Here is a 22,566-nt window from a genome sequence, read left to right on the forward strand (position 1 = left end):
TGTTTTCCAGGAGCAAGCAGAAAGAGTTGCTGTGCAGTCATTAGTAAGGTCCATGGGAATATTACATTCTGTATTTTGATGGTCCTTGCATCAGATACATGGGTATGCAGCAAAACCTAGAGGTGCTGTTCAGGAGGCATGGCTGCTGACACCAGGCTCTGAACAAACACGAGGCGAGGGGATGCTCCCGCAAAAGCTCCCTGCACATAACAGGGAACAGATGGGGACAAATGAAAGATGCATGGAAGTGAGGAACAAGTGACACATAAACAGCAATGCAGGGGAAAATAAGCAGTGCTTGGTGGCATGCCCACTGCTGAAGCCTCCCGCGTTTTACAGTAAGATCCCCAGCACCGGTACAGGGCCCCAGCAGCACCAATGCAGCACTGCCAGCACCTGCGCAGCGCTCCATCCTCACCAGCTCGTCTCCTTTTCTTTCTCACGAGCACTCTCCCTGAAGTTTGAGCTCCACCAGGCACCGTGGCTGAGCCACAGACTGAGCCCAGGGAGCAGAGCAGCATCTGCCCATGCTGATGTCTGAGCCAGCTGCCAGCACACAGCTCCCATTCCCTAAGGAAAAATCCCCTCTGGACAAACTTGCAGGGCCAGCAGCCTCCAGCAGAGGAGAGGTGCTGAGACCCCAGTGCATGCCTCCAAGCCGTGGGAGCTGAGCCAGATTTAACCCCCCCACCAAGGATGAGGAGCAGGGGGCTTTTTGGGAGGCTCCAGCCTTCCCTCAGCACTGGGGAAAGCCCCGGCGCAGAGCTGGCAGTGCCCTCCTGCTCCCCTGCGCCACACCGTAGATGGCTAAAGCACGGGACGGGGCCAAGAAACACAAGAGTTTAGGTTTTTATCCGCCAAAACCTTGGTTGTCCCTGCTCCCGACACAGCGAAGGGATGCTCGCCGCAGGGCTGGACTCACTGCGCTGGGGAGGACGCCGGAGCCATCGCCGGCACGGCAGCAGCACGGGGAGCGAAGATCAAAGCAGCATTCGGAGCAGCATGAAAGCAGTTAAGCACGGCTCCTCGTTAACGGGGTATGATTTCTTCACGAATAATTATCTTTCCCTAAGGTAATGGTTAATGTTGCTGCAGCAGACTCCTCTACACACCCAGGCGCAGCAGCCAGCAGGCAGGAACCGCGGCAAGTACAGGCAGCCGCTCCCTGCCCGGGCCGGACGGGCTGCAGCGCACACCTCACACCTCCCCTCGCCCACCTCGCACCTCCCCTCGCCCCGCTCCGCTGCATCTCCTGCAATCAATTAACACAACCCTAACGATAACGCAGCCATCCGCTGGCGAGCTGGCAGTTCGCACCACCCAGTGTCTGGTCCCAGGCGCACTTTTAGCTCTGGGCTTTTTTGTTTTAACTACCACCTGGGTTGGGTTTTGAAATCCTCCCCGCTGAAAAACTGCAATGAAAAGGCAAACTTTCCAGTGAATTGTGATCTTTGGCTCTGCATCCTGCTTCACCGGGCTCCTGACGCACGGCGTGACCCAGCGCGGTCCTGCCCCGTCACGTCCTCTCCATGCAAACAAGTGCTGCGGGACAGAAACGCTTCTGCAGACCCAGGACGGGCTCCCTATTGACTGAGGAGGAAACTACTGTGTATTTGTAGACTGGAGGCTTTCACACATACAAATGCTAATAAAAAGATACCCTTCAGGGACCATCCTTTATTTTAAGAAATGCATTTCCTCTTTTACAATCAGAAAAAGGAACTATCTTCATCGCACCGTCAAGGTTAAGTTCAGACCTGGGCCACGGTCACTGCAATTGACACAATCTCCTGAGCTGGATGGAGCACCCACCAGCAGCGCTAGTACATGGAAGCCCCCAAATTTTAGCAAACCGTGCTTTTTCCATGGGTATTGCTTCAAAATACAGACCGGGCAGAAGCCCAGGTGATCTTTGCAGTTGCAGAGGTAGAGAGAGTTTTCTCTCTGGGCTGCCTTCTGGACAGTACTGCAGCAACTGGGAGCTGGGTTTGGAAAAAAACCTGCACTGCAAAAAGAGTAAGTCAGACGATCCAACTTTCATCCATAGGCACGAAAGGTAATGCTTGTGAACAAAGATGCTCCTTACAAGGTACCAGCAAGGAGGGCAGCCCTAGAGCTGCTCACTGTGGGCAAACAGCCCTTTCCTGCAGGGCGGTCCCACTCCCCGCACCACGACTGGTGCCACCGCAGCAGACTCCAAGCACCACGCAGCTGCCGAGCCACCACCAGACCCTGTTCACCTGCTACACTGAAATGTCAGGAAAAGGCCTTCGGATTTAGCAAACTGTCTGTCGGATGCTCTGCCATGGCTGGAGGGAGCCTGAGCAGTAACCACCACCATGCACCCATACACCTGACCCTCAAGCAGGACTCTTCGTGAGGACAAGTGAGGATCAGCATCACACAGGTCTCCACTTGCTTTCCACCACCCCCTGCACAGAAAACATTCAACCCCCGTCCGGCTCAAATAATCCATCTCCAGACACACACGCTGACACAAAACCTATTTACAGGCAGAAAGGGCACACGGGAACGAGGAGCCGGAGCCGTATTTTGCATACTGATACACCTTGCAAGCAGCACAGTGGGACTGCTCTCAGAATATAAATCACCCGCCCCTGCTGAATCTTTAACGCTGCTCAAAGCCTTCAGTGAAAACGCCACGACCCACGCAGGACCCCGCTTCTTATACCATGCCCCAGCACGGCTCCCTGGGCTGTGCCTGGAGAAATACTCACGCACACCCTTTTGCCTGCACAGCAAGTTTTCTTAAACCCCTGCAAGAAGAAAAAGGGAAGCATTCCTGACCTTTACTTTCTGAATGAAAACAAGAGCTGCCCGTCCCTCTCCGGGCGGAGGATTTCCAGCCACTTCCAAATCCCTCCCAGGCTGTGAAAGAGGAGGAAGGACAAACACCCAAGCCCAGCCTTCATCCTCGGCACAGCTGCGGGCTTGGCTCCATCACCACCAGCAGGGTCATTCCAAAACACTACGGTGCAACCCAGAGCACGCTTTGGCTCAGCAAAAACCATTCCCATTCCCACACCATGAACGTGGGCTGTACAGGTCCGGAGAGCCAGCGCTGACGCTGTACCAAGGCACAAAGTGCTGCGGGGGGCAAGGCTGGAGCCAGCCGAGTCTCCCGGCTCAGCGCATCTTCTGGCAGCCGCTGCCCCAAGGGTTCACTAACGCCAGTTCAGAAGTTGCAAATGTCACCAAAGGAGCAACGAAGATGACCGAGGACAGGAGGAGCAGTTTTGATATAAACACCTCTCCAAGGGGAAAAGCAGCAAATGCAGCTCAGCAGTGGAAAACGCCAACCTGGCCCCTCCAAGCAGAGAACGATGGGCTGAGCGAAGAGCCGCTGCGCTTGCAGAGTTTAACGCAGTTTATACCCACAGGTCTGAAGAACCAAACCTAATCCCTCCAGGCCAAACCTGTTTCTAAGGCTTAGCTGCCCTCCCTCTCTCACCAATTCCGTGGAAATTCCCCTCCCGCTAGGCAGAGCTCCATTGCTCCGTGCGGACACACGGCTGCAGAGCCCAGGCACACCGCAGCCGGCCAGCCCTGCTCCAAACACTGCAGGTGACTTCCAAGGAATTTGGGGAAATAGCCAAAACTAGTTACTGCAATTGAAAACTGCGGGGTTTAAGGCTTTCTACAGAGCATCATGTTGCAATTCTATCCAAACTAAAAGCCATGCCCCTCTGCCCATCCTTCTGCTTCTTAGGAGGGATCTGGGGCTACACTGAATCTCCTCACTGCACAGCCTGGCTCACCACCAGCGCTTTGGACAATGCCAAGAGGTACCTCTTCAACTTGTTGGTTTATTGCATCATGAATTTGGGCAAGTCCTTGAACCCTATTATTTTCATGTAGCTAGGTGTGGGCTCATTTCCTCACTCCAGCAATAATTTGCCTTCTGCAGCAGGGCTGAGAGGTGGTCCGCTCTGGACAGCTTGCTCCCCTTGCTTGTGCATTCTTCCACATCATCAGCAAGTATTGATTCTATTCACAGGGTAAAAACCTCCTATGAACGCAAAAGATGCCATTCAGGGCCCAAGAGGAAGTCTTTACACTCTGAAAATGCCCCATGGACTAGTCCTGAGTAAACAGGATCATGAGTCAGCGCACGTGACTTCAAAAGATGAAATTTCCACGGATGCAGCCGTGCCAGGATCGTCCCCTTGGGAGCCTGTCAAGAGGAAAGCGCTGCCCCAGGCTGCCCAGCCTTCGGAGCAGAAAGGCTGCAGCACTGCCCCGTCTCGCCCCCAGCCTGCAGCCACCGCCTCCTGCTCCACAGGGTCTTCCCCAGCTCCTGTACGGGCAAACATGGTCCGGCCGAGAGGTGGGAGAAGGGCTCCGGTGCCGGAGACCACGCATCCCACATGGCACTCCCCTCCTGCCCGGCAAGGGCTTGAGCTCACCACATGCTCCAGGTACCTGGAAATCACCAGCCAAAGAGAAGGAGTAAAGAAATGTCTTCCTCTGCCTCCTGCTCGCAGCTAGACTAGACTTTTCCGGGGCTAACGAGATAAAGACACACTTTCAGCATTAACTAATAAGTAAAAGACATGCCTACACTTCACACTTTTAATGGCCACCATAGGAAAGGGGAAAGCAGTAATGGGCTGTGTTTAAGGGGAGCATCGCTCCGTAGGTCTGCGTGGCTTTGAGTACCGCATCACCTCGCTGCTTACAACCAACAGCTCCACGCAGGAATGGAGGTTCTCACTAACACGGCGTGTTGCTCCCAGCAAAGCTTTGCTCTGTCCCACTAGAGGACAGCCCAGATGGAGCCGACCTCTACAGCCACCACTAATAAAATCCAGAAGCAGAAGGAGCCCGAGGTTCACTGCACCAGCGCCCACCTCGAGGGGCCACGTTAGGAACAGCCAATACCACGTGCAGCCACCACGGATGGCCACATGCAACCTGGCTCATGAGAACCGAGATTAACCCTCGCTACCAGGAACAACAGATGTACCGGGCTCCTGCCCACCACCATAAATTAATTACTAAGCAAATAAAAATCTATTCTTTCAATCCGATCCCTTGCTCCAAGTGCCTGGGTACCGCCTCAACCCGACAACAGTCATGCAAGGCAGCGGGTCGCCAGCACCCTGAGCCCCAGACCACGCGTCCAAACAGCCCCAGCCCCCCGCGGAGAGCCTGAAATCCAAGCTCACACCCAGACCTACATATTCGGGTTGGACCTCGTCTGCGGGCAAGCTCTCACCAAAAAGAAAAGAGCAATTAAGGAAAATTCCACACCATCTAGTTGAGTAAAACACATCAGGTTTATTGCCCCCGTGCTCTTAGGGAAAACAGGAGTGGCAGGGGAAGGACTCCCTTACACACCAGCAGCGACAGGGACTGAAAGGACAGGGTAAGGGCAGAGGCGCTTTGTCTCAACATCTTAGCTTGAAGAAAATGGTGCTGGCAGTGACTTTGCCTTTTCCTCCCTGGCAACTGAAAAGGAAAAGAAGAGAGCAAAATTAGTCATTGCAAAACAGCAACCGGCAAGCGAGAGGTGTGAGTCTGGAGACGACTGGTCTCCAGCGGAGAGGTGCCAATGAGACGTGCAAAGCGACTGCGCAGGACCCAGCTCCCTGCACAAAACCACATGCCTGGTAGCCAAAGCGAAGGGCGTGCACACTTGGAGCACTAACGTGGGGTCTCCAGCATCTCTTGGCTGCACATCCAGCCTGCACCGAATTTTCGCGGAGGACCAGCCCCAAACCTCCAAAGGGATGGCTCCCCAGCTGGCCGCGCGCACAGGCTGACCAGCTGCTCCAGCTTCAGGGTGCACCCCCAGCACATCGCTCCACCACCCAGCGACGCCAGGGCCGGCTTCGCCCACAGCCGCTGCGGTGCCAGGAGCGGCACACAGCGCAGCTCAGCCCCACGAGCCCAGCACCTTCCCCCAGCAGGACTGGTCCCCGGGGAGCCCCATGGGAACGCAGCCCTCCCAGCAGCCACGCTGGCTTGGGGACAGACACTGCTGATATTGCTGCATGGCACCACGCGGGCCATACAGACACATCCTACAGGATGCTCTTAGTCCCAGCGACCGTAGAAATGGCACGTTCTCTTTCAGCAAACCAGTAATCGCTGCCTAATCCGCTCATTAGGGGACTGCTTCTAATTTTGAATAGTATTTCCAAGCAATATTGCTAATAATGGACCAAGGGCTGTCTCTGGAGAAGAGCAGCTGAAGCAGCAGCAGCATTCCAGCCTGCTGGTCCAACCAGCCATCTCACCTTTCTGCCTTTTTTTTTTTTTTTTTCCTCTTCCCCCAATTGTGAGATTTATTACAAGAATTTGCAATGGTCTGTGAGACACTGTGAGTGTTGGCCACGCTCCCAAAAGCTGAGGAATTGCTGAATTGAGAATTGCTTTGGCTGCTTAATCTCAACAACGAGGGATGCTGAACAAGCCAGCAGAGCCCAGGTTTACTTTTAATTACCACTCAGAGCGTGCTGCTCTAGTAAACAGACACAAAAAATAACTCTTGTTTCTTCCTTATATTCTTTTCCCATACACAACCTGAAGTGTCTGAGACAGAGACAGTAAAACGCAGCCGCACCGTGCCATTTTTACAGACTCACTTCTCAAGCATGAACAATTCCAAACAGCACATAAACCCATCGTAATACCTACCTCTATAAGACGACGTCCACCTACTTATAGCCAGATAATAATGCTCTGAGGGCTAGAGGGGCTTCTTGGCCAGCTTGGGCTTCCTTGCTTGCTCCAGAGCTCTTGGGGTCTCTGTGAGAAGCACGCCTCGGAGCCACAAAGCGAGCTCAGCAGGGCAACGCGGACTGTAACAACCACCCACCCACCCCACGGACCAAGCACGAGCAAGATCTAGGACATCTCGCAGGGTAAGTGAGGAAAGCTTGCCAAGCGCCAGAACACCGTCGTCGCTCTCAGAACAGATTTGGATACCGTTGGCAAGTCCGATTTCTCCCTGTTTCAAGGCTGAGCTGGAGAATCAGTAGAGGCTGACGGCCCCTAAAGAAACGCCAGAATTTAAAGCAGGGAAATACTGGAGGCACGCATCGATTGCCGGACTTCCCACCATCTCCTTCCACTTCCCCTTTAAGGAGAAACACGCAAAGACTGCAGAAACCTCACGTAAAGCCCAGCAAAATGAGCACTTAGACCTTCCCCAAAAACTGACAGTATCCACCTGCACAAGGCAGGCAACATTTTAAGAGTCTCAGATGCTTTCAGCAGACCCACACAGGGCACCACACGTGCCTGCCGTCGCCTGCAAACCCTACAAGACCACTGTTTGCATTAGGCCAAAGCACTCCAGCTCTTGGGCAATCTCTGGGGTTTCATTCCTCAGCTGACTAACAGCTTTCAAAGAGCTCCTTGGCTCCTGAAAGACAAACCTAGAGCCTTTATTAATCCTCCTAGCGACTGAAAGGCACATTTCCCTGCTGTTTGTCCATTCGTTGCCATCAACACTGGCAAGGGGGAGGTACGGCAGCGGTGCGGCTGCGGAGGGAGGGAAGGAGCCCTCCGGGGCTGGGAAACTTTTGCCCACGCTGCCACCTCCGTCTCTCTGGGAGTAAACTTCCAAGCCCTGCATCTTACATAAATCTCTTCAACGAACGAGGAGCCAAACATCTGTGAGTTGTCTGAATTAGCGTGAATTTGGCAGACTGAACAGCAAACTTGTATCGCCCCGCAGCCTTCAAATTTCTTGTTTTCCTCGGGTTCATTAAATACATAACAATCTGTTACCAGAAGATGGTTCCTACGTGCATGGGCTGCCAAGGAGCCGGTTTTGATAGCTGTGGTGGGGACGGGGGAACGTGTGAGGAGGGGAAGGAGGGTCTCCCTAATGCCGCAGGGCAAGGAAAGGATGGGCTGCACCCATCCTGCCTCCTCCAGCACTCACCCACCGTGTGGCGAAGGCTGTCTCTGACATGTAAGCCCAGGGCAGCCAAAGCTGGAGGCGATCCCGGGAAACTTCAAGGGGAGCTTAAGAGTGTGGGACAAGCAAGAGGAGATGCCTTCAAAAGCCAAGGATGTCCCACAGCATCATCTCCAACTGGGATGACCACACTGCATCCAGATGGAGAACCCAGGCTCCGTGAGGGTTATTCGTACCTGGGAGCGCAGCCCTGGGCACGAGGCATCCCCGATAACCTGGGGAAACGGGAAGCCCGGCAGCACGGAGCCCGGGCATGCAGCGAAGGCATTGCTAGCACCAAGCCGTGGGCAGAAGGGTCTAATGCTGCCATGGGGAACAGTACTGGAGGCTTCACCCTCCTTCAAAGGAAGTCTTTTGCTATGAGGAAAGTCAAAGCAAACACCCACTCACCGTGTTTACCCGTTTAAATCAAAGCCCAAGCAGTGCCGAAACGCGCCCGACAGCATTTCCACAGAGTCATTCATCGAGAGTTTGGCCTTAGGTTCCAGCTGATGTTTTTAATATCGCAGGGAGACGCTTGCGAGGCTGGAATAATACAGAATCTGTTGCTGTAACACACTTGCAGCTCCTGCGAGGTGTCAGCAGCACGTAGAGCCCGAACCTCCTGCAGGTTTGGCTCCGGCAGGGGCTCCCTGAGGGTGGGCAGCCTCCCCCCGCGCCGCGGCGAGCCCACCACGCCATCGCCCAGCAGGAGCAGTAGTGCCTGCAGGACAGATCTCCTAGTGTCAGGATGCTTCGAAGCCTGTAGATGCCCAATTCCCACACAGCTGGAGCCGGGCAGGATGAGCCCCACTATAGCTTGGCACCCATAAAAGCCCAGATTTTGCAGCCTGTCTCGGAGATGAGGAAAAAAAATAAATAAATAAAGTAAGTGGAAACGAAAACAGTCCCTGCTTTTATTTGGGCTGGCAGGAACACCATCCTGTCCAGCCTTCCTCGAGCTCATTTATGACAGTGTGAGCATGCAGTAAAAGGAGAAAAATAAATAAAAAAATATCTGCATTTTCCACCCCAAGACTCTCCATCTCTGGATAGTCTCCAAACATCCCTCTTCCTCCCACCCCACAGGTGAAAATCTGGAGGAGAAGCAGATTAATTCCTCCGAGCCATGGAAATGGGAAGCCCAAACGACAGCGGGGTTGGACACCGCACCGGCACGGTGTGAACCACGAAGCCCCCTCCTGAAACGGCATCCCGAGGAGAACTGAGCTAAATGCTGCATCCCATCCCGGCTCCAGAGCTGCCAGCAGGCTGTCGGGAAGCGAATCGCGCAGGCATTTTGTCAGTGCACAAACATGAACAATTGCCCACTACAAACAATGGCAAAAACATCCACCTTCCTCACAGGGAAAAGTGCCGATCAACTCGCCACACCAGTGAGGGAAGGAATTAAGGAATCCTGGAATTTGTAAATCAAGTCTCTAAAATGATGACAGCACCTTAAAACGTGTAAGACTGCAAGTTAAACATCAGGCTGTTAGAAAACAAGGTAAAGATTTTTTTACAAACAAGGACACCAAGAAGTCCCACTGACAACATCGCTCCACAGCCAGGAAGGACAGCAGGAACACCAGCCACAATGCAGAAAAGGGAGAAACGGTCAATATATACTTTAAGGAGAAAGTAAAATGATACAGTCACGTTTGTCCAGAGTAACCTGGGATGATATTAAGCAGCAGGCACTAAATACATGTCTTTCTTAAACAACAGCTCCAAGTAATTTACACCTTCAACTTTTCTAAAATTGTGCCAAAAACATCTTTGGAGCCATCAGCGCCGATGCTCCCAAAGGAGAGGCACGCGCCAGCGTGGCACGCGATGGCCCGGGAACAGGAGCCCTGCAAGGCTCAGGGTCCAGGCCAAGCACGGAGAGTCAGGAACACAATGACCACCACCGAGAACAGAGCTCTCGCCTCGCTCCGTGTCTGTGTGCCGGGAAAAGGCAGCGCTGGTAAAACAAGACTTGGCCAAAGCACGCAAAAGTGGGTGATGGCTACTGATGACTCTTATAAGTGATACATCTCAAACAGACCTGCAAATAAACTGTCAATACTGGCTTCAACAGAATCTAGACTCTCACTTTTTGCCATATAATACTTGTGGCAGTAATTGGGAAGGAAACAGGAAAATCAGTGCTGTGTGAGTGACCCGAGGCTGGCAGAGCACGAAATACAGAGAAGAACAACTCGACAACACAGAACGGAGGGAAGCCACCCAGCACAGTTTTTAACCAAGATGTTAAGATACGTCTTAAAAAAATAAATTGCTTAAAAGACACTCACCTCAAAGGCAGGGGGCATGTCCCCAAGCTCCTGCGCTGCGCGGGGGGTTACCAAGGCACACGGAGGCACGGCTGTAGGCTGGATAAATTGGGATATCCAGGAGGAGAAGAGGTGGCATTGCCTCTGTGCGCTGCACGAACCACCACGGGCATCCAGAGCCTTCTGCCGTGTGTGACTGAGGTCTGGGGAGACCCCAGCAGTAACCGAGGGACTCGAAGACACGGGTACAGCACAGGACTTGGGGGCGTGTGGAGCGGTGACTGCTCAGGAATGACCTGGCCACTGTCAGGGGGGGAAGGGGGCGCCGAGCAGGTCCCTGGGAGGGAGCAGGCGGGCAGCGCACCACCACCCAGCGCCGCAGGTTCAGCGTAAGGGCGAAGCGCAATGTTTTCCTGAACAGCACAGACAATAACCATTGCAAGAAGTTACCGGCACCATAAACGACTGCGGTGGGTTTTCAATCAGCGCTACATTTTTATCTCTGCCCTGGATGGCTTTTCTAAAAGACATGCTCCAGCAAGAACTAATTGGGAAAATTACCAAAACCGGTGATCGACAGAGCAGCCTGCCGGAGCGCGGCTCTCCTGGCTCACTGCCCTGTGCCCCCAGTTTGCTGCCGCACCCCCGCATCCCGCAGCCCCCACCTCCCAGCGTGGTCCCCAGGGTGGCATGTGCCGGGACCCGGAGTGAGGGCGGGCAGCGCAGCCCCGCCGCTGCCTGCCGGGCTCTTCTTGCTGCTCTAACACGGCTCCTTTCTAACCTGCCACCTTCACGGTGTATCGCGGGGGTACGCCAGAGACCGGCACAGCGAGGGCACCAGCAGTGCAATCCATCACACTAGAGAGATGCCTGCTTTTTTTTTTTTTTTTAATTAAGTTTAAAATACTTAACAATCCACCCGAAACCTCCACGGGAAACATAATCTTCTATCAACACCATAAACCACACGCAACCAAAAAAGTGGGTGACAGTTTCTAAACGAAGCTATCGGTAACTGTAAATCTTCATTAACCATGACGCTTTCACTTTGAGAAGTACCATCCATTGCGCTGCATTTCAATTATAGCACAGCTGATAGTCCAACAAAGAGATAATCTTCTTCTGAATTAACAGAGAGGCTACAAACCCAAACGTGGATATTTTTAATGCTTTCTCTGTCTTTATAATTTTAATGGAGCCTCAGCTTTGGCACACAATTGTAGCTTTTGGCATCTATTTAATAGTATTAAGAAGTGTCCTTTCAAAAATATTATACAATATTAATTTGTAACAGCTGGGACAGGAAAAAAGCATGCAATAATGGAGTTAATAATATATATACTTGAAGTAATTTTATAGCACCGACAACTATTACCCAGCACACCAGGAGGCTATTTGCACTAACATTAAGGTAAGCACACAAATACAAAACTCACAGTTATTGTGACTTTCCCACATCACTTGAAACAAGGAATTGCTACCGCCACCCGGCCCATCTGCTCAGCTAGGCTGCCCTACCCAGAGACAAGACTAGTTGCCTTCATTAAGGCCATTTTCCTTCCCTAACATACCCCAGCAGCACTGAGCAGCGATGACAGTGGTTGTACAACTGGGGCAACTGAGGCAGAGGAGCACGAAGGCCTGTCTCGGGTCACCGCAAGAGATGTCAGGGGAGAAAGGACAAAAAAGAAATTTCTTAAATGCAATTAAGCGCGTGATGTGCTTTAAGTCATCCATGGGATGCTGGGTTTGGCAGCAGGACGAGGGGTGCATCTCTCGACACCCTCAGTCCAGACCGGCTGCCAGGACCAAAGCAAGGTGCTGATGCACCCTGACAGCAGCACCATTCTGCACCACCCCCACCCCCAGCCCCACTTCTCCTCTACCACCGAAAAGATTTTTGGTCCTTCCTTTCAAGGGCTAGTTTGGAGCAGAGAGGAGGACACAGGTTTTCCAGCTGGATCAAAGTTTGCCAGATTTTTTTATTTTTTTAACAAACCCTAGGAGACATAAACGATATATAAGCACGAAACAGCCACAAAGTAAAACTCTTCTTTCACTAAGTCCCATACCTACCGCACAGCGCAAGCTGAACTTCGGCTGCTGAAAGCAAAAGCTATGGCCAGGATCCACAAATATAGGGAATGATACAGCCCGAGGGATGCTTCAAATGGACTACAGAGGAGTGACACCAATGCTGCTGCTATATTTAATCCTCTAAAAGCAAAAAGCATGACCAGGTCTCCCTTGGGCATGTTTTGTTGGTTTGTTTGGGGTTTTTTTGTTTGGTTTTTTTTTGGGGGGGGGGAGGTGGCATAGAAAGTCAATGCACCAGAACAGATTTTTTGCACTCACTCAACCAGTTCTTAAAATATTACTTAAATACGGCAATTACAGAGCGAAACTCGCCCGGGTACCCCTCACCCTCTGTGCAGGCACCCGCAGCCTGCAGTGCCAGGAGCAGCTGTGCTTCGTGCAGGCTTCGGTGCTCCTCCTGTTCAGTCCAACAGAGTTTCCTCCTTCCGTGCATTTCAACAGAAACTTCTAACATATCAAATCTTACTTATCTTACAGAGCATATGTTAGAGGCATAAGATGCAGTATCTTGCATATCTAACATATCAAACGTCACAGGCTTCAAAACTCACGGGTCAACCAGATGAAGCCAGGAGAAATGCTGGCTGTAAATAAATTGCATGACAGGACTTCTTAATTTTCAATACCCACTTCACCTGTTGATGACTAAAGGCTCACGCATCCACAGCCTGCGCTATCAGAGCTCGCATCAGCTTGGTGAGGCTTCGGAAAAAAAAGCTTCTGCTTGGGAATTTTTGTCTCTCTAAAGGCAGCCAACTTGTAAAAGCTTGGAAAAACAACACAGCCCAAGGATCTGCTCTCCGCTTCACTGTACCAGAGCCACGTTCTGCATTGCTGCTCTACACAAATAGCTGGGTCGTGGGCAGCTGGGCTGCGACTGCGGACACGGAGAGTGACCTTGGCTAGGTCCTCTTTCATAATTATAACATGGCCACTGCCCATAGGGACACTTGAGTGCAGAACCAGAGCTCCGGGGTTCAGGTCTGCCGCTGCCCCAACCGCTTTCGAGGAATTTATGGAAGGTCTCATCTCGAAAGACAGCGGTGGCACTCACGCCGTGCCATGCCGGGGTCCAGGCTGGGGCAGGGAGGGCTCCCCAGGGGGGAGCAGCCCCATCACGTTTAATGACCCGGCAGGCTCGGAGGCACAGATGAGTAGCATGGTGGAAAATTCCCTTCTCTTTGCCCAATTAGTTTATATTTAGCTCTCCAGGGAGCAGACGCACTGGAGGAGCTGTTGTTTTGGTGATATTTTTGCACGTCCCTGCGGGGACCCCTGCAACGCAAACCACGGCATGCCGGGGGAGGCTGCCAGCAAACAGCCATCACCGCCTCGCTCCACCACCGCATCGGACCAGGCACGCGAGACGGCGATAGACACAGCCCTCTGCTGCGTGGTGGACTCCTCGTTTTTTTATTATTTTGTTGTTGTTGTTGTTGTTGTTGTTCTGTTTCCCTGAGTCAGCAGGCTTGCTTCCTCTTCCTCCTCCTCCCCGTTTTGGGAGAGAAAGGAGCAAAATAAAACAGTCAGCCAAGAAGACAGCTTGGAGCTAACAGAGAAGCAACCTCCCCGGCTCCTCTGCTGGCCTGATCCCCCGTGGGCAAGGGAATAAAATGTGGGCTTGTCTTTCTGGCAGTATTTTCACTCCAGGAGGGAGTTTTGGTGAGTACGGACCTGATACAAAGGCTCTGCTTCCCCTCTCCCTCCCCTTGGACGTGGGAAGGAGAACCGACTCCTCTAGGCTAAGCTCTCCAAAGAGCTGTGAGCATCTCTGGCACCTCGCCCTGCCCCAGCCCGTCGGTCCAAAGTCTGCTCTGCCACAGATTAATGTTCATTAAAACTATTTCCCAGCAAAATCATTCTACAAACCATGTGATACAGGAGGGGGAAGGGAGCAAGGCCCACATCAGCCCTTTCAACCTGGGGCGTCCTCTTTTCTACCTGATGTTTTACAAGGAAAGTACAAACTACCTCCAGCCCGAGGAAGATCAAGAAAAGAAAGCCTACACAACATTACAAGAAAGGAAGAAAGAAGAACAGCTGCCAACCACGCAGCTGCCATTTGAGAAACCAGAAGTCAACCAGCAATAATCAAACGGACAAATTGGATAAACCTCACCCCCCTGCACTCTCCTTCAGGACACAGTCCATCCCGCCTGTTCTGCACAGAACTACAGGTGTTTCGGCAAAAAGTTGTACATCTCATTCTAACTATGCCTTTGCTGAAAGCAAAGCAAGCCTTTGATACTAAAAATCAATTACATATAATTAACCAAAGTGGATTTGGAGATTTCTATTGGTATGCGCTTACCTATTTGCATGTGTGCATATTTATGCACATGTATTCACTTATGTAGGTATCCATACCTGAAAATTAGCATAACATCGGTGCCTGGCTCCGTCCCACAGTCTGCTGGATCTCCATATATAAAAATCTGGATCTCACTCACACAAATCTACTGATTCGATCTGCCCTGATTTTCCATGCAAAGTTCTGCATTCAACAGCCCAATCTTCCTCCCCAAAGCCATCTGCTTTCTATAACTGACGCGGTTCCTGGACACCTCGGCCCTGTGCAGGGCTGGAAGTCGCAAAAGTTTCCCTCCCTCCTCTAGGTTTAGCCTGGAAGCAAGAAAGTCAGGATCCAGGGATTCCGCTGCAAAACTGCCCGCACGCGTGGCCGTGCTCCACGTGGCCGTGCTCAGCGGGGTGTCCTTCTCTCCTTTGAAGTGGAAAGAAGGAAACAACTCCACGGCAGGTTACTTTGCTTAGGTTTTGCTCCCCCGGACTTTTGAAAGCAAGGAGGCCGTGTCCTCCCAGTGAAGCGCCTCCAGCATGGCCCCATGGGCCCTAACCCCGCACCCCCGAGCCCAGCCGTGCCAGCGCGGGGGCTAACACACCCACCACCACGAGCATCCCCAGGCTCCAGAGGACTGCTGAAAACAAAGAAATAGCTCAGAAGCCCTCTTCAAACCTAGTGAGCCACGACAGGTAAGGACAGAGCAAACCGCTCTGAAATTCAGGTTTTTTTACTATCACCCTAATTAATCTGTTTTGTGACCCACCCCAAATATTTTCTCGAGAAACATTATCTACGTCGGCTTGGGGTTTCTTTATTTCTTTTTCCAGCCCTCAGCCAAGCCCTGGTAAATACTTGAACGCGGCGGCAGGCTCCTGCGCTCGGAGACACCGATACTGGGGAGAGGTGGGCAGTGCTGCCCACCGCCTGTCGCGCTCTCGCTGCGTTATCGCAAGACGCTGCCACCTCTGCAATTAGCAAGTAGTTTTTAACCTGTCAAAATATACTTTTATTATTGTTTGAGGACTCGCAAGGAAAATACGCACATCTGGTTTCAATCACAAACCGAAGTTTCATCTATCAGCCTCTTTCATAACAAATTACGCTCACTTTTTACTCCAGAGGATTTCCTAAGGAGGGGATGCGCTGCCAAGGTACGCCAGCGCCTGCCGAGACCGCACGGCACAGAAAGACAGCGGCACTACCCAGCGCCGGGCACCACGCCGCCGCCAACTCGCTTGCTCTGCCAAGCACAGGAAATCTTAACATCATCGAGGAGAAATCCAGGAGATCTTCGCGTACCGCCGTGCGTGACACCTTCACGTACCATGTAATTCGAACAACCTGACGTCGCTGAACGGAGAAGCAAGACTTTCTAGGACAAGCCGCTGCCAGGGGCTTTTGCCAGCAGGAGCTGGCGTGTCTGGGTGCGGTGGCGTTGGGCGCTGGGGACCCCCGCGGGGGGCACAGCCCGCACGCCCCCCACGCCACATGCCGTGTGTCAGGTGTGAAGACCGCGGTGGCGGCGCGGCTGGGCCGCCCAGCATCCCTGCAGCGATGCCCCACCGTGCCCACCGCTCCGCGGGGTGCAGCCCCCCCATCGCACCCCCCAGGCCGGGGGTTACACCCTGCCCGCCGACATCCGAGTCTCAGCCCCGTTAAACGCCGCGGTCGGCCCGGGGAAAGGCAAGCACGTGTTGGTCCCTGTGGAGGCAGAAATCCCGCAGGCAGGGGCGGAGGAGCCCGGGGGGGGGGAAGGCTCGCTCCCCACACGCCAAACTTCGCGGGGCCGCTCGGCCCCGGCTCCCACCGGGGACCCCAGCCCGCCTCGGCCCCGGCGGCCCCCCCCGGCGGCTCCCGCCCGTCCCGCGCTCCCCCCGCGGCACCCGCGCGGCCCCGGGGCGGGGGGGGCAGCGCGAAGCGGCGGCACAAAGGCGCGGGGAAGCCCCCAGCCCACGCTCCGCCCGGCCGCAGCGCTGAGCCCCGCCGCTCCCGCGGGGCCGAGGGTGCGCGGCGGCCGGCGGGGCTGCCACCCACCCCGGGGCCGCCGCTGCCCTCCTGCCGCCCCGTACCCCGGGCACGGCTCGGCGCACCGCCGCCCTTTGTCCGCCGCGCCCCCCTCCCTGCCCTCCCCGGGGCGGCGCGGCGGGACCCCCGCGCAGGGACCCGCCGCGAGTGACAGCGCGGCGCGGCCCCGCCCGGGCGCTTACCGTGGTGGCGGCGGCGCGGCCCGGCCGGGCCGGCTGTGGGCGCCGCTCCGAGCAGCGCTCCTCTGCCGCCGCCGCCGCCGTGCTGCGGGCGGGGCGGGCGGGCGGGGAGGGAGGAGGAAATGCGCTTGTCACTTCCTGAGCGGGGCCGGCGCAGGCAGGGCCCGGCCCGCACCTGCGGACCCCCGGCCCCCGCCCCGGGCGCAGGCGGCGGCGCCCCGCGGGGGTCGGTGCGAGGTGAGGCGGGGAGGGACCCCGGCCGCCGTCCAGAGTGGGCGTCCCCAGGGATGAACACCGGGGCGGGGAGGGGGGAAAAAAGCACCGAAATCATAAAAAATGTAAGAACGGCGAGGCCGGGCAGCGCTGAGGGGGTCAGGGGCGGAGGGCACCGCCAGCGCCTCGCCGCCGCCCGCAGCCCGGCCTGGCCGGCCCTGCCCCCGCGGGGACTGCGCGCCCGGCGGCCGAGAGTGACTCCTGGTGGCGCGGCACGGGCGGCTCCGGCGGGGCTCCCGTAGGGCTCCCGTAGGGCTCCCATAGAGCTCCCGTAGGGCTCTCGGTGGGGCTGCCATAGGGCTCCCGTAGGGCTCCCATAGGGCTCCAGCGGGGCTCCCATAGGGCTTCCAGCACAGCTCCAGCGGGGCTCCCAGCAAGGCTCCCATAGGGCTCCCAGTGGGGCTCCCCGCAGGGCTCCAGCAGAGCTCCCAGTGCAGCTCCCAGCAGGGCTCCAGTGGAGCTCCCAGCACGGCTCCTGCAGCCACACGTAGAAGAGCCCCCCAACATGAAGTAGCCCTTAAGTTTTAGTACGCCACAGATGTGCACCATCGGTACCCAACTGGTGGGATTCGGCAAAAAATCACACTCCTTAATTTTCCACTGTTTTTCCACTGTTGCTATTGGGAAGAAGCATTCGATGGAACACAAGCTGAGCAAAACCCTGCCAGACCAAAGGTGGCCATGGGTCCTCTGCAGTGGCCTCGCTTGGGAGATGGCCTTTAGAAACAATCTGTCCTAACAATAACATTTTCCATCCATCCAGGCTGCCCTGCGCACAGCACGTAGGCTTCTTCCGAGAGTGACCGTAATTAGTTGAACAAGGAAACTACATGACAGCTAAAAGGAAGATTTAGAACTCATTACAAATCAGAGCCTAAACATTAATCTTGAACATATGCAAGCAGACAACACAGATGTCATCAGGAATGAATCCAGGGCTAAACTTCATCTACCGGGCACGCTGCTGGAGGTGGCACGCAGGAACGCATGAGGGCATCCGTGCACGGAACGGCTGGGGAGGCTTTAGCTGTGTCACTCTGCAGCGCTTCCGATGTCCTGCCCTGCTGATGCATGGCCCAAGACACCAAATAAATGTCGAGGAAGACTATCAGTATCTAACATAATAAAGCAGAAAGGAGGTAAGTAAGCAGCAGTAGCCAGAGAAAATTTATCAGTGGAGCAGCTCCCGCCAGCGTTGCAAGGACTGATCTTGACAAAAGTGGCTTCGTACTCGGTCTGTATAACATTGGGCAGAAGTGACTGGTATGAGTGGGTTACGAATGGGAAGAAGGGCTTGATGATGCAAAGGGGCTTTTACATCAAGCTCCTCTCAGTCCCACTCAGTATTTGCTTTTCTTATCACATACCGAGGCTACTAGCCATAAAACGCTTGCAAACTCCTTTTACAGAACTTTGGGAATCAAGTTTGAAAATGTTTGCTTATGGTTTCCCAGCTGAATATTTCTGTAATAAAGCTTGCAGTGTAATTGAATCCATTCCCATGGCAGCCTCGCGCAGTGCAGGCTTGGGCTCCGAGAACCAAGCAGAAAGTTGATTTCTGCTTCTGCAGCATGGCCTGAACCCAGCCTTTCCTACCTCTCACCCTCCGTGCTTCCCGACAGATAAGCTGGCTGCGGAGCGTCGCCAGCACGCCTGAAAGCCTGCTGCCCAAGCATAAACCCGTTTTCCACAGATTGTTATTTTCAGTAACGTAGTTTAAATGTAAAGGCTGCCCATAGGTCCCTGCTTTGGTGTCAGCGCAGAAGATCTTTGTCAGAGGGGAAAAGATGGAAACCATTTTCAAGCTTTAAAGAACTGGGCATGAGAGTTTAGTCATCGTGAACTGAAAATTCATTCAGTTAAATTCTGAGCTGATTTAATTTGTCTTTTTGTCTCGGATGTCAGCGCCTTTGCTACCCACTGACTAGGATCCTTCCTTACGGAGACGAAAGTCTGTGGGTAGGAAAAAAGCAAAGGATCCCCATCGTCTTTCTGAAATTATACTGGGGTCCAAGTCATTAAAATATTTAGATGTGACAGTGCTAAGCCCTCTGGATAGACACAATTCCCTTCGCTTCCAGTGCACAGGATTTGGCTGCAGTTGCAGCCTGCTTTCTGTGTAGCCTTGCAAACACTTCACTGTCCATTCCAGTTTGTTGTTATCCAAGTCATGTGCACCACAGTTGCTAATAATTTCAGCAGTGTCCTTTTCATGATGACCTACAACTCTGCACTGTTCTTCTGAGCACCTGAGTAATCCCAGTTATTTATAGTTTTATCCTTCTGCTTCTCCTGCCCGTCAAGGAACACAGGTAAGGGACTCGCCCAAGGCCAAGCAGGGAGTCAAGAGTGTCCCAGTCGTACCGTGTGCTCAAGGACATCTTGGCTCCACTGAAGGTCTCCAACAGCACAAAACAGAGACCACTTTCAGAAGCGACACTCCAGTTTCAGGGGAAATTCTGAAATTCACAGAATCTAAGTAACAGCAAGAAGTATTTTTAACAAGTATTTCATACCCAGGGAACAAGCACATCTCTGTAATACGATCAATGTGTTCCAAGTCAGAGAGTATCTGAATCAAGGACACCCAATGCCCTAAACAAGCGAAGCATTGCTGTGCAGAGAGGGTTGTAGTGAGGAGTGTAGTTCTTACTACATCTGGCATACAAGGGGATTTGCACCAAATCTAAAAATCCTTCTTTCATTTCACACTTTTTTTATTTCACACAAATTCACAAAAATCCTTCTTTTATTTCACACTTCTGTTATTTCACACAAATTTATTAGCTTGCACATAACAGCTTTGCGTTTTGGCTCCCCGCTTCGCTTGCTGCCTCCCTCCCTGCCTGCCTTGGCAGAGGGCATGACGGCTAAGCTACGGGCTGCCCCAGCCTAGGTGCAATGGAAACAGCTGACGGATAAAATAAATAGCCCTTCAAATACATATGCGAGCCCTCTTCTCACCTGAATGCGCTAATCACTTTGTCAGGTATGTTTGCTTCTAAATCGGCTTAATATAAGCCAAGGGTTAGTTGTCCATCATTCACAAAAACCGAGGCAGCTGTGGACATGCCCCAGAGCAGCACGTTACGCTGGATAAGCAGAAATGCAGTACCCATGGCGTTCAGGTGCCCTAGGGTAGGGCAGCAGCCAGTGAGGCTAATTGCTACTGCAAATTGGGGTGAAAGAGCCTAGATCCTTCTGTGTGAAACACCAACTCATTCATTTTTTAGGGGAAGCATAAGGGAAAATCTAACTGACGAACCTTCAGCCCGCCTTTTCTTGGTCGGTTTCAGGCTGGATGCAGGCTTATCACACCATGCGTGCATGTCTTTGTGCTGCTAGTGAGAGGTCTCCGTTCACAACCCTATCAACATTTCAAATTACTCAATAAATGCACATTCTTCCCACCTCTGCTTGACATGTGACACTGTCCATGAATACTTGGCTGCTGGAGTGACTGTGCTGAAGTTCGTTTCTGTTCCCTTGCCAGTGTTTATTAGCCCTGACTCTCTGGCACAGACTTAGGCACTTGCGATTATCCAGAATTTATATGCTACCTTGCAGCTACATCATTTGTTTGCCTGACAGCACTCACTTTAATTTCCTAGTAACCTAAAAATGGGCTTATTTCAAGCTATTCTGTTACCTAACAAACGGAAATCAAGCCACAGGTTGGGTTTTTCCTTATTTGTGTCAAATAAAACATGCCAGCGTTCCTTTTCCTCCTTTATCTTGAGGCTATAACACCTCATCCCATTTCACTGAAAGCCCTAGGTATCCATTAATTGTTCCTTAATTTAGCTGCTACCCACAAGGATTAGGTCATACTCAACGCAACTCCAGCCAAGGCACATGACAGAGCTGTCCCCTCCGCAGGTGCCCGTACCGCCCATTCAGCCCAAGGGCAGGTAACGCTGTGCAGCGCAGCCTTCCTCTCTTCTTACCCCAGCAAAGGCAGCGAGCAACGGGGATGCAAAGCCCTGGCCCGTTTATTTTCTATGTGCTCTCCACATATTTTACGGGAGACAATTTGATACGTTAAAGTGCTTAGAGGGCCTATAAAATACAGCAGTTATTGTTGTAGCAAGCCGTGTTCTTTACCTTCCTGCATGCCAAGATTAGGAAAGCAATGTGAGTGCCAAAACCCTGAAAATTTTGCTGTATGTTGCTAAATACCATACTTAAAGATTTTGACCGGTATGGAATAGCAGTCTTTTACCAGGTACCCTGGAACACAGTAGAATGGATATAGCAGGGTATATATACACATGGATTTTCCTTACAATGGCTACAGTGCTGTCAGTGCATTCCTGGAATATGGAAATGCATGGAAGCTAGCGTCAAGGATGAAGCAAAGCATGCTGTGCCTAATGTGCCAGAAAAACTATCCAAGAACTCCTCCTTACGTAAAAATAACTCCAAAGAAGCTGTGTCAGCTCAGCTTCGTGGCTTCACAGGTATCCGTCTACCTTGTACACGTGGTTTCACCCTTTACAAAGCCCAGTTGTTCGAAGCAAGTGGTTTCAATTCATCCCCTCATTTGCCCTTTCAGGCCTTTGACTCTTCAGGCCCACAGATGTCACACCAGAAACCTGTGCAGAACTGGAACAATCTGGATGCAAATGATATGAGAGAACATCTCCATTTCTAGTCTATATGGACATGTTCCCTTAGAAGAGAATGTTTTTTATTGCTTAAAGAGAAGGATAACACTGTGAAGGCATCAGCTGAGCCTCGGAGGTTGCCCTGGTTCTGTACAGCAGATCCTGTACCACAGCCACAGCTCCCACATTGGTATCCTGCGGTCACTCTTTGAAACACCTTATTACTGCACTGAAGTTGCGGGGCAGTCTGCGCACTGCCCTGTTTATTGCACACCTTAGTTGCTCTCTGGAGACTCACACCTGAGACCTGTGTGGTGGGACACACATTTCTTTTGCTCAGGTAGAACCAGTTGTCCTGTAAACAGCAATGGCAGGATTAAACCCCTAAACACCTGAATGCTCTGTTTTAAAATTTTGTGAAAAAAGTAAAAAACACTGAGAGTCTCCTTTCGCTTAGGTGTCAAATACCCCAAACCCTATGATACAATCAAGGTAGCTGGCCATTCCTGGTTTTCAGAAACGGTACTGCTACACTGGGTTTGAAATTGGGAGGGTGAGCCCATAAATCAAACAGTTATTTCAACCTGATGCTCTCAATAATGATTTGAAGAAATAGTCTCCTGATGGGACAGAAAGCCTGAATTACATGCTTCATCATTGCCAGCCCTGTCTGGAAGAGCAACTGCCATAATTCTCTTAGTGTTTCTGATGTAACCCAACAGCTCCTCAAAAAAAAATTGTAGCTCCCAGGAATTCTTCATTTCACACCACAGAATTATACAGAGTTCAAGAAGGAAATATTAATTCCGCATCTTCTAAACCTTCCAAAACAATTAACATTTGAAAAACAGCCTACAGGCAGCACTAC

The 22,566-nt window shown here is 52.6% G+C and overlaps 1 protein-coding gene across 3 annotated transcripts in view; it reads right to left on the reverse strand.

The window, feature by feature from the left end:
- Positions 1–17,494, reverse strand: part of FAM53B (family with sequence similarity 53 member B) — a 54,450-nt gene extending 36,956 nt beyond the window's left edge. The window contains exons 1-3 of one of the 3 annotated variants that reach the window (XM_055721356.1): positions 16,822–17,494; positions 10,237–10,418; positions 5,282–5,472 (exon numbers count right to left, since the gene is read on the reverse strand). In XM_055721356.1, the coding sequence (XP_055577331.1) occupies positions 5,302–5,472; positions 10,237–10,418; positions 16,822–17,431 (963 nt within the window). In that variant the 5' untranslated portion in view covers positions 17,432–17,494 and the 3' untranslated portion in view covers positions 5,282–5,301. Of the gene's footprint in view, positions 1–922; positions 1,126–5,281; positions 5,473–10,236; positions 10,419–16,821 lie in introns of those variants that run through there. The other 2 variants (XM_055721354.1, XM_055721355.1) reach the window with 2 other exon arrangements.
- Positions 17,495–22,566: the final 5,072 nt, after the last annotated feature.

This window comes from Falco cherrug, chromosome 9, assembly GCF_023634085.1.
Source record: "Falco cherrug isolate bFalChe1 chromosome 9, bFalChe1.pri, whole genome shotgun sequence".
Classification (NCBI taxonomy): domain Eukaryota; kingdom Metazoa; phylum Chordata; class Aves; order Falconiformes; family Falconidae; genus Falco; species Falco cherrug.